The sequence below is a fragment of the Coffea arabica genome, chromosome 2c, assembly GCF_036785885.1.
Source record: "Coffea arabica cultivar ET-39 chromosome 2c, Coffea Arabica ET-39 HiFi, whole genome shotgun sequence".
Lineage (NCBI taxonomy): Eukaryota > Viridiplantae > Streptophyta > Magnoliopsida > Gentianales > Rubiaceae > Coffea > Coffea arabica.
In genome coordinates this window covers 15,985,762-15,999,771 of record NC_092312.1, presented here as the reverse complement: position 1 = coordinate 15,999,771, position 14,010 = coordinate 15,985,762, and the positions used below count along the sequence as shown (strand labels likewise).

General features: G+C 37.1%; 1 protein-coding gene across 1 annotated transcript; it reads right to left on the bottom strand.

The window, feature by feature from the left end:
• Nucleotides 1-7,586: 7,586 nt before the first annotated feature.
• Nucleotides 7,587-13,587, bottom strand: LOC113731230 (DNA replication licensing factor MCM4). Its single transcript, XM_027256375.2, has 19 exons — nucleotides 13,433-13,587; nucleotides 12,670-13,329; nucleotides 12,438-12,566; nucleotides 12,224-12,305; nucleotides 11,428-11,560; nucleotides 11,245-11,316; nucleotides 10,985-11,107; nucleotides 10,789-10,902; nucleotides 10,478-10,690; nucleotides 10,300-10,398; nucleotides 10,010-10,170; nucleotides 9,664-9,760; nucleotides 9,407-9,568; nucleotides 8,986-9,066; nucleotides 8,825-8,903; nucleotides 8,569-8,705; nucleotides 8,424-8,477; nucleotides 8,224-8,312; nucleotides 7,587-8,117 (listed from the first exon to the last, which is right to left on the bottom strand). Exons 1-18 carry the CDS (start codon nucleotides 13,467-13,469, stop codon nucleotides 8,238-8,240), a joined length of 2,508 nt encoding a protein of 835 aa, XP_027112176.1. The 5' UTR covers nucleotides 13,470-13,587; the 3' UTR covers nucleotides 7,587-8,117; nucleotides 8,224-8,237.
• Between the last annotated feature and the right edge of the window lie 423 nt (nucleotides 13,588-14,010).

Sequence of the window (14,010 nt, the reverse complement as noted above, 5' to 3'; positions counted from 1 at the left end):
AAATAATAATTTTAAAAAAAAGTAAAATTTTGTGTACCTATTTTAGAACTTTTTAGCAGTTTAGATCACGGAAGAAATAGAGCTTTAATATATAATCATTGAACAGAGTGTAGCTTTTACAACTAAACAGCGGACTGATTATCCTTGTACATTTGGAATATCACGATGAAAAACGAAATATAAAGGACAAATAGCACTGCTTCTTTACCAAGATAGAGTAACAAGTGAAGATGGTGTGGTGTACAAGGAATATGAGGTGAGTTACAATCTTCTAATGTATCGAAACATTTCACATAGAATTAGGGATGAGAAAATGGTATAGTAACTAGTGCATGTTTGGCATTCAAAACAAAAGCTTTGATTCATAAGCTTTTAGAGGTTCATCCTGAAGAATTGGGTTGGTTACCATTAGCAAATATCAAGTTGCCAAGTTGCTACAGTTTTTATTATGAAAAAATATTTGTAATTTTTTTTCTCCAAAAGAATAAAGAAATCTGCTTGCCAATTATGGAAGCAAACCAGGAGACAAGTGAGGTAACAAACTATACCAAATATGAGCTGAAAAACGGTGAGAATGAGGGAGAGAGAATGAATCCAACAATACCAATGGAAACTGATGTTAGTGAAAGTAGTAGCAATGCTATTGTTACAGCTGCTGCTGCAGTTTCTACAACTCCCTTTGCGAAACAAGGTTATGCTAATGGTGCATCCTCTTCATTCTCATGGGTGAGAGCCCCACCTCCCTTCTTGCTCAAGGTTTATGACATAGTGAAGAACTCTGAGACAGATTCCATCATATCCTAGAGTTCCAGTGGCACCAGCTTCGTTGTGTGGGATCCTCACAGGTTTGCTGCTGAGGTTCTTGGAAAATACTTCAGGCACAACAACTTTTCGAGCTTCATTTGCCAACTCAACACATACGTGAGTATCATTCAATCATACCACTTGCATTGTCTCCTATTTTCTCATCTTCATGTAGACTTCTTTGATTATTTAATAATGTTTTGCCTAGTGTATGTGACTTTTGCGAATTGTTTCCTTTTGAAGTGGCACTTTTTACTGTTATATTAAGAGTTCTCGCTCTTCTTATGTGCATTGTAGTGCATAAGTTGCAAATCAAAGCAAGAAAACTTGAATGTCAAATGAACTTGCTTACCAGTATTAGTATAAATGTATGTGAGGTATCATATTCTGCATATCTTATAAAATCTCCTCTTTGTTGTTGCTGTGTGATCTGATATCATGGTTCTTTCTATTTTTCCTTTAGTAACATGGGACGAATAACTAGAATTTTGAAATTAGAAAAAAATGAGACATAACTAATTTGTGCTGTTATAACATTTTGGGGGTTCAAAAAGATCAATTGGGATAGATTGGAATTTCAGAATGCGTGGTTTCAAAAAGGGAAAAAGAGTTGGCTAAAAAAAATTAAGAGAAGAATTCAAGGAACGCAAAATGCACATCTATGTAAGCCATTAGAAACTGAAGGACAATTGAGTTTGTCTGGAGAACAAAAGAAATTTGAAAGTCTAATACAAGAACATGATGCGTTGAAGGTGGAAACAATGAAGCTGAAAGACATGGAAGAAAATTTAGAGAAAGAAATGGAAATCCTTGAGAAACAAGCTCAGTGTATTACATCCAAGCTACAAAATATGGTAAAGCATACGATCCATGAACTTCTGATAAGAAAAGCTGCAAAGCAGAAAGCATTGAGAGCTCAGTAGAGCTCCTAAATAAAGGGGAAACATCTCATGGAAGCCGGAAAAACTCTCTTAGGGCACAATCGGGTACGGGAAAGATATTTTCAAATGTTGACTTGAGCATTGCTATTCAGGAGGAGGAGGATTGTACTGCTTTCATGGTTTCTGATTTCTATACTGCAGCATACTCATTGCCAGAGAAGCAGCTAATGGATGATATAAGCTGTGAGAATGTGCCTGAAGAAGAAAGAATAAAGCTTCAGCAAAATGATGTCATCCCTTTGGAGGATTTGATTGAAGGACCGACAGATTGGAATGAGTTTGCCAAAGGGATAGGTAACAAAGCCAGGAGTTAGGAGTTCAAGAGTTGATTTTACTGGTATTACCTGGACCTGTAATTTCTTTTCACAATTGAGATATTAGTTTCTCTTAATCACATTTATCTGCTATTCTATGTCAGATACCTCATCATTGTGTTTCACTGGATTGCCATAGCTCTTGCAAAACCAATTCAGGAGCAATTCCCTCTATGGATATCAAATGATGTCCAACTTTTATTCTATCTTTTTTTTTCTTTTTTTTTCTTTTGTCCATCAGACTATTTCAATTTATTCGCTACTGATTTTGTCAGACTTCTTGAGACCTGTATTACTTTAGTGTACTTTAAAGGTAAAAGATGTCTTGATCAATTGAACTACATTTCTTTCTAATTTGTTTGGATGCCTTGCTAGTGCAAAGGTTTGAACTCAGCAATGATCTCTAAACATGGTTTCAAAGTGCCTTTTATTTGGAACAAATTTTCTTCCATTAGTCTATTTACAATCTGGTCTGGGTTTTATTTTTCATCACAATAACACCAGTAAATGAAACCAGAACTTTACTTCAAGTGTTAAAGCTACTAAGCTTGCGCTTGTATCCTATGCGGAAAGAGGTATTGCACTGTAGTTGCAAGTATCACATGTTCTCTTTGGAAAAACTAAGTTGTTTTCAATTGAGAAATCCTCATGTTTCTATTTGTTGCTTTACTACTGTTGTAAAAGCTCATATTTGACAAACAAGAAAATGTTCCAAATGCAAGGTTTGTCCCCCACTGCAATAAACATTTTGAAACAAGATTTTCTAGGAAATAGGCCAAATTCTTCAGTTAACTATGATTATCTATCATTATCAATTAGGAATAGAGGTGATCACTATAAACGGATAAATGATTTTATCTCTTTTCCTATACAGAAATGTTTGTTAATCTTCCGCAGTTTTTTCTGTCACACTAACAGAAGTTGTACTCATTTGCCAAAACAAATAACAGGAGTTTCACTTATCATCCTGCCTCCTTGTCCTAATTGTACATCGATGTGCTTTGGATTATGAAAAAGACAACCAATTCATCATTAAAACTAAATAATGACTAGATGGATCAAAATTCATATCATATGTCTCATTTCTTTTCTTCAATTTGTTTCCCCTCAGATTCCAAAATGCTTCAATCTTGTAATAGCATCAAAGTTAATTTACATGACACGTTAAGGAACAAGGCCGGTTATGGCACAAATCGTAGCTACATCCTAGTTGCTTGTTTTCGAATAATACTTGGAAAGGAAAGAAAAATAAACGAGGTAGATTGCTGATCTATATAAGCCTAGAGTACACTAATGCAGCTTCTATTAACAACTCATTTTGAAGTACAAGGACATCAGAAACATGCTTTAAAAATGATGTTGTCCTCCCCCTCACTTTGATTCTTAGGTGAACAATCAAGGCCACTCAAATATGGAGATAAAAATCAGATTGTGCTTTGTTTACGAAATAAGTTGCAAGAGGAATATATTCTTGGTGAATAAGGCAATAATAGAACAGTATTAGACTCGTTCTTGCTAAGGTTGGCAATTAAAAAATAGTGAATTGAGAGTCATGATTTCACCAGAGTGGGACTAACCTTTTTGATGGGATGGAATTTTACTTAAGAACGGCCATTGCATGCAGGGGCAGTTTGTTTAGCCCATCTAAACATCTTCAAACTTAAAAACTGTCTTGACTACTACCTCATGGAATATAAAACAACTTGTCAAGATACAATGGAAGTACGTGGTGGAGAAATAGCCGGAAATGGTGGGATTGTTAGGCCATCTTCGCTACCCTTCAAGCAGGCCTCAGAAAAGATGGAATTCATGAAGGGAGTGCGTGGTTTCACTCCGCCCCCCTTCTTGATGAAGACCTTTCAAATGGTGGAGGATACAGAGACAAACAACATGATTTCCTGGAATTCTGAAGGTACCAGCCTAATAGTCCTGGACCATCTCAAATTTGCTGCAGAGGTTCTACCAAAATATTTCAAGCACAGCAATTTCTCAAGCTTCATCTACCAACTCAACAACTATGTGAGTTTATGCATTTCAGATTATTGCATACCTTTTAGAGTAAATCCTTTTTCATAGCATGGATATCGTATTCGTTAGATAATTTGTTTATCACAATTAGAAAGTTTCTGCAAGAATTTGTTATGTCTATCACAACTCATGAACCTAGGTAAATGCCTTTTTCTTGTACTTATACTTGCTACTTTTGCTCATGCTTTGTGTTTGCAGTTTGAATGTCAAATAAATTCCTTGTTGAGACTCGAATTCAACAACAAATGGGATCATTTCCCACTAATTTCTGATTGTTTGTTTTCTAAACTTAACAGGGATTCAGGAAGATTGGACTGAGGCAATATGAATACGAAAATAAATGGTTTCAGAGAGGGCAGGAACATTTGCTAATGAACATTAGAAGGCGAAATGATGAAGATCCAACAATCAGGAAAAGACGAGGACCGAGGGAACAATACATAACGGCTACGAGGCCTTCAATGGAGGCAGAGCTGAAAATTTTCGAGGATCACATGAATGCACTGAAGGAAGACATCACAAGATCAAAATATCATATGGGGAAACTTGAGAGTAGCATAGCCACTTTCAAGAAAAATGTGAAAATAATGGAGGCTAAGTCAAAAGTATTGATCAAGGTCTTAGCCAAAATATTCAGCCCCGCCTTAGTTGAGAAGATAATTCAGCGTGTGGAGGAAGAACCAGAACTTGAAATCCTTCAGACCATGAAGAGAAGAAGAGTGATTCTACCACAAAGCTCTAAAACCATAACAAAGTCCACGGATGATGGAGCTTGTGGCATGGACCAAGATGATCAGGAGGCAAACACTTCAATGGCAGAATTGAAAAAAATTGCTGATCAGAAACTATGGAAGAAGTTCATGAGAGATGATTCAGTTAGCGAGGATGAGTCGGAGCAACAACTGTTGAAGCAACACTCGAGGATTGATATGGGATTCGATGATTTGATGGTATCCAAGATTGTGAATGCCAATGAGCCTAATTTGGATGTGGAGGATGAAGTTGTTGTTGACCTCTGGACGTGATAATTTGTTTCCTAATCGTGTGATCTTCTTGCCTTGCTTTCCATTTTCTGTCTCACAATTGACTTACTTTTCAAGTTGTTGAATTGTTAAACAAAGTTTCATCAATGTTCTGCAGGGTTTCATTTGGTGCAGCATCAAGAAAAGGAGAGAAAGCAGCTGCTAGAAGAGTTGATGCAGCAGAATTCTCTGCTTCTTTTGGCTACTTTTATTTGCAAGGTGTGCATTTGATATTTGTAAATTGGGGTATCCCTGTTTCGACCTGTGTTTGCAGCTTTTATTTGGAGACATTTACTGGTTTGTAAAACTAACTAATGACGTTAGAAAACATCTGTAGTGATATTATGCTAGCTACTATTATTTATTAGTGTAATCAGCAGGTATTGATGCTTGCTACTGCTATATTTGAGAAATTTTGAGTCTCAAATTCTTTCAATCAGCAGAGATGGGTATCTAGTACTTATTATTACTGGATGATGTCGAAGCTTGATGCTGCTAATCTTATGCAGTTGTGAATTTGAAGTTTTTTTTTTTTGAGGTTCCTTCCAATTATTATTTCAAGCAAAAGGCTGGTTTTAGGCCTTTTTGGCTGATAAGGAATATGTTGCATCAAAATTTTTGTATGTTTCGAAAATGTACAATACAAAAAATCGTAATCCCAGTAGAGTGATAGATATTAATATTTGGGTATTACGTGTAAGGCCCCCCTACCCCTAAAAAAACTTCGAGTAAGTAGGAAAGTGGGATTGCTAAGAAGTCATCCTCTTCCAACATGAAAAAATTAGTTAGGTACATACACTAGACAGACACATAGAAATTGAAGAAAAAGTTAGTCTGTTGGTTGGTGGGCTGGTGGTAACACGGGGTTGTTGAAACTTTGGAGACAAAAGATAGGAGGGGTCTCTATTCTAATCAAATGATGCATAAGAACAGCCATCTACTTCAGGTTCTTGAGAAACAACAGGCTTATCTTCATTGTTCATTAGTGATGTCAATTCCCCTTTTTTTTGGCCAAGTACATTAATAAGGCTTGTTCACCCTACCCCCGCCCCCAAATTCATTTAAATCCATTATAAGTCTTTCATTATTAGAAAATATGTAAGAATCATTATAAGTTTTATTTATATGGAATATGTAAAAATTACTATAATTTTTTGAAAAAAATACATTGATAGTTTGCTATGCCCTTGAAAATGACATAACAATATAACGGTCCTCTCCTTCTAAACTTTTTTCCTACAAAAAGAAAAAAAATCCAATTTTTATCCTTTTTTTCACATTTACATTATGGGTCCTAAGGGCTTTGGTGAAAAGGCTCAATAGCAATTGTCTATAAGGATCAAAATTTGAATAAAAAAAATTACATGTTGCGACTATTAGATCTTCTAACTTAATCGTCATTATACTTATTTATTACAATTTAAATGACCTTTGTCTAACCATTTTCCTTCCGCCTAACGTCTCATGGAGATACACTAATATTTGAACTTTCAGCGTTTGAAATGGTATGGCATTCCTCTTCTTCTAAACTTTTTCCTACAAAAGGGGAAAAAACAATTTCTATCCATTATCATCTTATTTTACTTTTTTTACACTTCGGTCCAAAGAGCTTAGGCGGAAAGGCTCAATGCCATTTGTTTACAAGGATCAAAATGTGAATTAAAAAATTACACGTTGCAACTATTAGATCTTCTAACTGTATCATAATTATACTTATTTATTACAATTTAAATGTTTTTTGTAATACCATTTCCCTCTTGCCTGACATCACGTGGAAGTACGTATTAAATTTGATCTTATCAACTTTTCATCGTTAATTTAAAGATGATATTAGCTAAGGTTAATTAGGGACCAAAAGAATCAATAAGATGCAATTAAAGAATTAGTTGAGGGTAAGACAACAGGAAGAAACTGTCCGTTGTCAATTATGGGCATAAAAAGGGATTAATTACAATTTCCCCCTTTCTGATTTATATAAGGGCAAATTCTACTTTACCCCCCTGTGGTTTAGCGTTTTTCACATAACCCCCCTATAGTTTCAAAAGTTATACATAACCCCCTTATGGTTTGGATTAAAATGTCAAAGTAACGGAAATAGTCACTCGTAACGGCGTCACCTAAAATGTCAAAAATAGCCTTATGTAAGGTTGAAATTTATGTATTAACCAAGGGGGGTTATGTGTATATTTTGAAAATCATAAGGGGGTTATATGGTAAAGTATTAAACCATAAGGGGGTTATATGATAAAATATAAAAATCATAGGGGGTTAATGTGTCATGTATTTATAAGGGTAATTTCGACATTTTTAGAAGTTCCGTGACGAGTGACTATTTCCGTTACTTTGACACTTTAATCCAAGCCATGAGGAGGTTATGTATAGCTTTTGAAACCATATGAGGGTTATGTAAAAAAAGGATAAACCACAGGGGGGTAAAATATAATTTACCCTTTATATAATCGCGGAAGCCACCGGCGAGATTGCTAATATTTCAGGACTTCTTTCATAAAATATTTTAAGCTATAGCGTTCTCCAGGGAAAAAAGAACCAAAAAAAAAAAATTGGAAATTAAGAACTGATGAAGAATAATAAGCACCCGTACGACACGACGGAGTAACTCATATTCAAAGGATCAAGGCATGCTGCTCAAGTCAATTCATCTTTCATTGATGATTGATCTCGCATTTGCATCCTTCCCGGTGTCTAGCAAAGAAATTTACATAATTTACAATATGGATGACCTCTCCATCACAGCAGCTTTTCAGAACCTCTTTCAAGATTTTCATTTAACGCGCGACATCACTGTCCAACTAGCATCACATGCCCCGATACAGATTAGGAGGTCGAAGCTCCATGTCAGCAGAACAAAACGACTTTATGATGAATGCAAGATGCTGGCCATTCCGAGCAGCACAACGAGTTTACGAGCTGCAAGAGACTCTAGGCGTATAATCAAAACCGCTTCCCAGCACCAAGTGCATGGCCTGCCAGTCACATTCCAACTCCTCCTGATAAACATTCATGTAGACCCGAAAATGGAAACTCTTGCGTCAATTTTCGGTGCCATGTATAATGAACTCAAAATCTGAAACTATTTTAGCAAGTGTCCCGTACCGGTTAAGGTTTAATCATATTCTTTTCACACTGTCACCATGGACAACAACGAAACCTTCACTTGCAAGAGTGGCTAGAGCATTCCGCAGCTGATACAACAAGAACACGGCAATAGATATTGTTAAGTGCCATTGTGGACTATTTTACTGCGTGCATGAAAGAGACAAACAGAGGGGTAAAGAGTGGGGAAAGACATTTACATCATTGAGGTGAACTTCAGCACCAGAATTTTGCTTCTTCAACTCTTCCAGCAACTAATTACAGATTTTCAGCATAAATCAGCTTCTGAATATGTTGTGAAAGCTAAAAGACCAAGTAGACTTGGAAAACTAGTTGTACTCGTACCTCCAGCAGGCGGGTTGAGGATCCACCTATTTGCATTTTCTCCATTATTATGTTGCGGGTGGTTGATACTAAATTCTCTCTTCTCATCCGCTCACTTGCAGAAACTCCAGTTGTGATTAGATCCATGTCAATGGTTCCTATTCAAGAAATCACAAATTTGGCCACAATAGACATAATCAGGAAAATGTTAAAGTGGAGCCAAGAAGCACTTCAGGTAGTAAAAGTTTAAAAAAATTATACAATAGAAGAAACAAACCAGTAGAATGATCTGTTGCGGACTGCTGCAGCGCAACTTCAAGAAGCCGGAAAGCCTCCATTACATCCTGCTTTTCGACCTATGTGCATGGGAAAATAATTACTGTAAATCATTTATTTCCTCAATGTGCCTGCAAGGTCACTTGGCAAAAGCATACACACCCATTCAGAGAATCGAATCCTAGCCAAAGCCTCACTCAGGCGTATCAAACTCTCAATTTGTCTTGGCGTTGCTGTTATGACCTGAAGAAGATAAAAGGCAAGTAACTCCACAAAGCTTATACCCGAGAACTATTTACTGGTTCTTTGAAAAACATTTGCAGGCAGAAAGACAGAACAAATTTTAAGACGATACATCACGACAAAACTCCATGTTTAGGAACATATTAAAGCCATCATACTACAATTGAATGTAATTTTGTGAGCGAAACATCCAAATAACTTAAAGAGACTACAATGACTTCTCCAGGAATAAGAAAAATTTTACTTCTAAAAACCTAATTATGAATATCGAAAGGTACCACTAGATAGAATACAACAACCAAAAGCAATAAAAGAAAAGAATAAAAACCTCATAATTTACCTTCTTGCTACTGCCTGGAAAATTTCCCCTTCTTCTCATCTCAACATAACCTCTAGTCAACTCTTCAGCAGCTTCATCAGAAAGTTGAGGATGTATATTTTTTCTTGCATAGCTCATGTAAGCAGTTAAAGTTGGAAGGTCGATGATGTCCTCCTGCAAAATCTGCAAGAAAATGAAAATTGGCAAATGAACATAAAGGATTTTCCAGAAATGGTTATAAAGTCAACAAAATTACAAAGATAAAAAAAAAAAGGAACCTCAGGATTTTCAAAGTGTAGTGCAACAATGTGCTTTGCAAGACGCCTGTCTATCTGCTCATCTGCCTTGTCAAGAATTAAGTAGATGAGATCAAACCTGGAACAATGAGTGATTGGTCAGGGTGTTCTGGAGGAAGTCTGAGTCTAATAAACAGTGGAAAAAAATGAATTACAAACAAAGGGTATTTTCGCCAGTGTCCTCAGTAAAAGGCCTATATTTTCTACTAGACTTAATTTATGTAAGAGTCCTACAAGAGCATATACTAAGAAGCATTTTTCATCATAATACCAAATTCATCCATGTTTGAAGGTTACATCCTTGGAGCACTAGATCTAAGAATCTCACCTAGATAACAGGGTAGGAGGAAGATGTATGTTATCAATCACTGACAAACGAGGATTATAACGTGAACCAATTGGATTTGCACAAGCCAAAACTGAAGTTCTAGCATTTAGTGAAGCAATAATTCCCGCCTTGGCTATTGAAACTGTTTGTTGCTCCATCACCTGCAAAGGTTGGAGCCAAATAAGCGATTCAACAATTCAGTTCATGCAACCATGAAGTAACAAAAGAATTCCAGATTTCAAGCTCCATTTTCACCTATATAAAGTAAAGGAGTATAACTTGGGTCTTACCTCATGTAACATGCTCCTTGCATTATCAGACATTTTATCAAATTCATCAATACAGCAAATTCCTCTGTCACTCAAAACCAAGGCTCCACTTTCGAGAACCTACAATCATCACTGAAATCAAATCCAGGTTCCCCATGTTGCATTGCAAACCGATAAATCAATGGAATACATGTCATACAGTTTCACCAGTCTCGGGATCTTTGGTAACATAAGCTGTTAGTCCAACGGCTGAGCTTCCTCGTCCACTTGTATAGATTCCACGAGGAGACAGCTTGTGAATGTACTGAAGAAGCTGGGATTTACTGGTTCCCGGGTCACCAACTAGAAGAATGTTAATGTCGCCGCGGAAGCTTGCCCCAGATGGTAATGTCAATGCATTTCCACCAAAAAGCTACACACAAGGCAGGACCCTCAATATCAGTATAAATAAAATCAGTATCAGCAACTGATATCTTTCTCACCACTCAACTGATTTTTCACTGAATGTACCTGGCAAAGAAGTCCCTTTTTTACATCTTCCAACTCCCATATGTTTGGTGCCAAAGATCTTGTTAACCGTTCATATATATCAGGCAGCTGAGAAAGTTCCTTTAACTTTTCCACCTGCAATTCAATTAGAAGATTTTTTAGGAAAATATTGGTAATAAAATTCGTTAGTTAACAAAGAAAGAAACACATTAACTACCTTGTTGTCATAGTCAATAGTGTCGTCATCACTTCTAGCAGTGCCATTTTCAGTTTCCATGGGATCTTCTGCTTGCATTCTTGACTTGTCAGTCTTCTTCAGGTGAAGACAGTCAATGTATGTCTGAGACCAAGACAATTTCAACCATAAATTGTAGTTAACTTCTTGGCCACATTTGAAATAGTTAAAGTAATTCAAAGTTAAGCTCTCTCCAAGTTTTCAAATTAATTCAGGAAGTCAAGCACAAAATGATTTCTTGCCTTAAACAGTGATTTCACAGTTCTCTGTGTTGGCCCAATTCTGACACTCATAGCCCTGTAAATTCCTGTTACCTGAAAAGCACGAATCCCACAAATCAGAAATGATAGAAGAAGTCAAAAGAGACATGACAAATAAATTTCATATCTTAAAAGGGCAAAGAATTTTACATATGATGATCTTACCTCAACCCTGTCACCAGGCTTCCCAGCATCTACCAGCTTGTCATGCATTAACAAGCTTACCGTGTGAGGTGTTCCTCCCTCTGGGATCTCATCAGGTGTCTCCTGGAGTCTTACAATCTGTTTATCAGCAAACCTGTTTTCCAAAGCATTACAAGTAAATGATGTTTTAATTGACCTGAATTAGATTAGGATTTGCTTAGGCTTTTCCAAGTACAATATCTGAAGAAACATGGTTTATATGTCTATTAGAAGATATATTCAGCTTATGCTATAAAAAGCATAAGTTAGCTTTTGCATTCAATTTCCTTGCCTCTCAATTGGAATTTCACATATTATCTGATTTTTTAAATGGCACCACTATTTTTCAAGATGAATCTAATTCCAAAACACTCTCTACATGAAATCAAGCATCTTTGACAAGTATAAGGTGAGTCTTAAATCATCAAATTAGGCCACTGACATAGCAAAATGAATGCTATGCCCTATGCTACAAAGGAAACGGATAAGCAGGCAAGTGGTCATCAAACAACGTCTACAGACAAGAGAGTTCATTTTCAATGGTCAGGAATTGTCAGAAACAGTGATATGCTGATCAATATACCACCAGGAGGAAGATGAGGACACAAAAAAAACGTGCAACATGGATAATGATAGGATATACCGATGGCAGCAGCAATGGCAAAAGGACCAGTGATTCCGGGCCAGCATTACATCAAACTAGAAGTATTGTATTCTAATTCAGATAAGTACGGCATCCAGAAATAAACAAATGAAACGAAGTGTATTAGTGCATTACCTGCATCTATTATGAACAAGGGTCATGGAATTTCTGGCAAGACATTCTTGCTTCCCACAAATCAAAGGCTCATTAATCCTTCCTGTCAGCACCCACAACGTCCAAAAGATGGAAAAAAAAAAAATAGTAGAGTTCAATATTATCGTTCATCCATGATATTCTACATTTTCTAGGTAACTAGGGCGTGAACTGGAATAACATTGCCATCACTTACCTCTGTCCACAACAACAGGATCAGAGTAGTAGCCGCATACAAGGCATCTAAAAATTGCTTCCCTGATCTCAGGTATAATTGAACTACATCTAATAATCATTCCCTTCAACGACACCATCTTTTCAATATCTAATGAACCAAAAAAATCACCAATTCAGTCTTAGTTAGCTGTTTGTAAGAAAACTTGAAACGTAATTAAAAAAAAAAAGAAAAGAAAAGAAAAAAAGCTGACCAGATGGATTGAGACTTCTCATTGAAGTGGAGACCTTTAGGTTGAAAATCCTTGCTTGTATATGCTTTTCGAACAAAGGGTTGATTCTACTAACCATATCCATCAACACAATATCAAAAATTGCAAGAACTTCAAGAGGGTACCTAACCATTTTGGCATAAAGATCGCTATCATAATCAAACACGTCATGTGCATCGACATCAAGTGAATCCCCTTCAATTTCAATTACATAATTGATAGCCCTCATGTATTTCCCTTCAGTTTGAGAAGGGTTTTCGCGAAAATGCCTCAAAAACCTTAAAATTGCCGCATTCACATCTTGAACGCTTATGTTAGTTCCCCAGACATACATTGGCGGGGTTTCATCAGCATCATCAGCGTCACCGGCTTCAGAAGAAGGTGGGCCGTCATCGGTGGAGGAAGGCGTAGCTGCAGCACCAGTGGGGGTAGCGGTAGATACTCTCCTTCTGCCTCGGCGTGGATTTGTGCTGGATAGGGTTGGGGTGCCCTCGGGAGTGGCGAAACGAGAGCTTGCAGGCGGCGGTGGGGTGGCATATGCAGCAGTGGAGCGGCGACCTCGCTTTCGGCGAGTGCTATCTCCAGGGGATGACAGCGTGTTCCCAATTGGGCTCGAAATTATGTCATCAGGTGATGATGGACCTGATATGAGAGAGAACTAAAATCAATCTACTTTTTTAAGAACTTTAAAAGTATAACGTAAACTGTTCTAAAGGTATTCCACGGTAGAGAGAAGGAAATTTACCGCCATTGATGTTGCCCGGAGATGAATCGGAAGCCATGGTCGATGCGGATCTGTATGACAGAGAGAGAGAAGTTGGGGAGGATTTGGCGCTGGATAGATGCTGGCGGGGGAGGTCAGGTCTGGTCTGGTTGATTGGTTTTTGGCGGGAAGGATTGGTAGTTTTGGCGCCAAATTGGCGGGTGAGGTGAAGTCGTCACTCAGTTGCGTGATTGATTGGGCTTTGTAAATGGGCTTCAGGTGGGGAGAAGCTATGCCTGGACCCTCCGCAAGGCATTAATCCTTGGAAATAACATGCCTCCACTTGTGCCTCCACTTGTGCTAGTTATTTAGTACTTTTAAACATTAATAATCAGATTACTTGACAACCAATAAAATTTTCTACTTATTACCCCTAATTTGCATATAAAATACTCTTATATTCACTAACGGATACTAAAGTTTTTTTTTTTTTTGTCCACTATCATGGGCTTCAACAACTTTGAACAATGAATTCATAGAGTAATTTCTCTAGAGCGCCACAACTGATACTTTTGGGTACAAACCACCAATCGGTGATACTTTGAAAAGAAAAAAGATTA

Bases quoted from the DNA above. Each gene is read 5' to 3' on its own strand.
- LOC113731230 (XM_027256375.2), bottom strand. From the start codon at position 13,469: ATGGCTTCCGATTCATCTCCGGGCAACATCAATGGCG. The intron at 10,399-10,477 runs GTATGACATGTA...TGATGATTGTAG, and splicing joins ATCCCGAGACTGGTGAAACT to GTTCTCGAAAGTGGAGCCTT. The intron at 9,569-9,663 runs GTTCCTTTTTTT...ATTTTCTTGCAG, and splicing joins TACACTTTGAAAATCCTGAG to ATTTTGCAGGAGGACATCAT.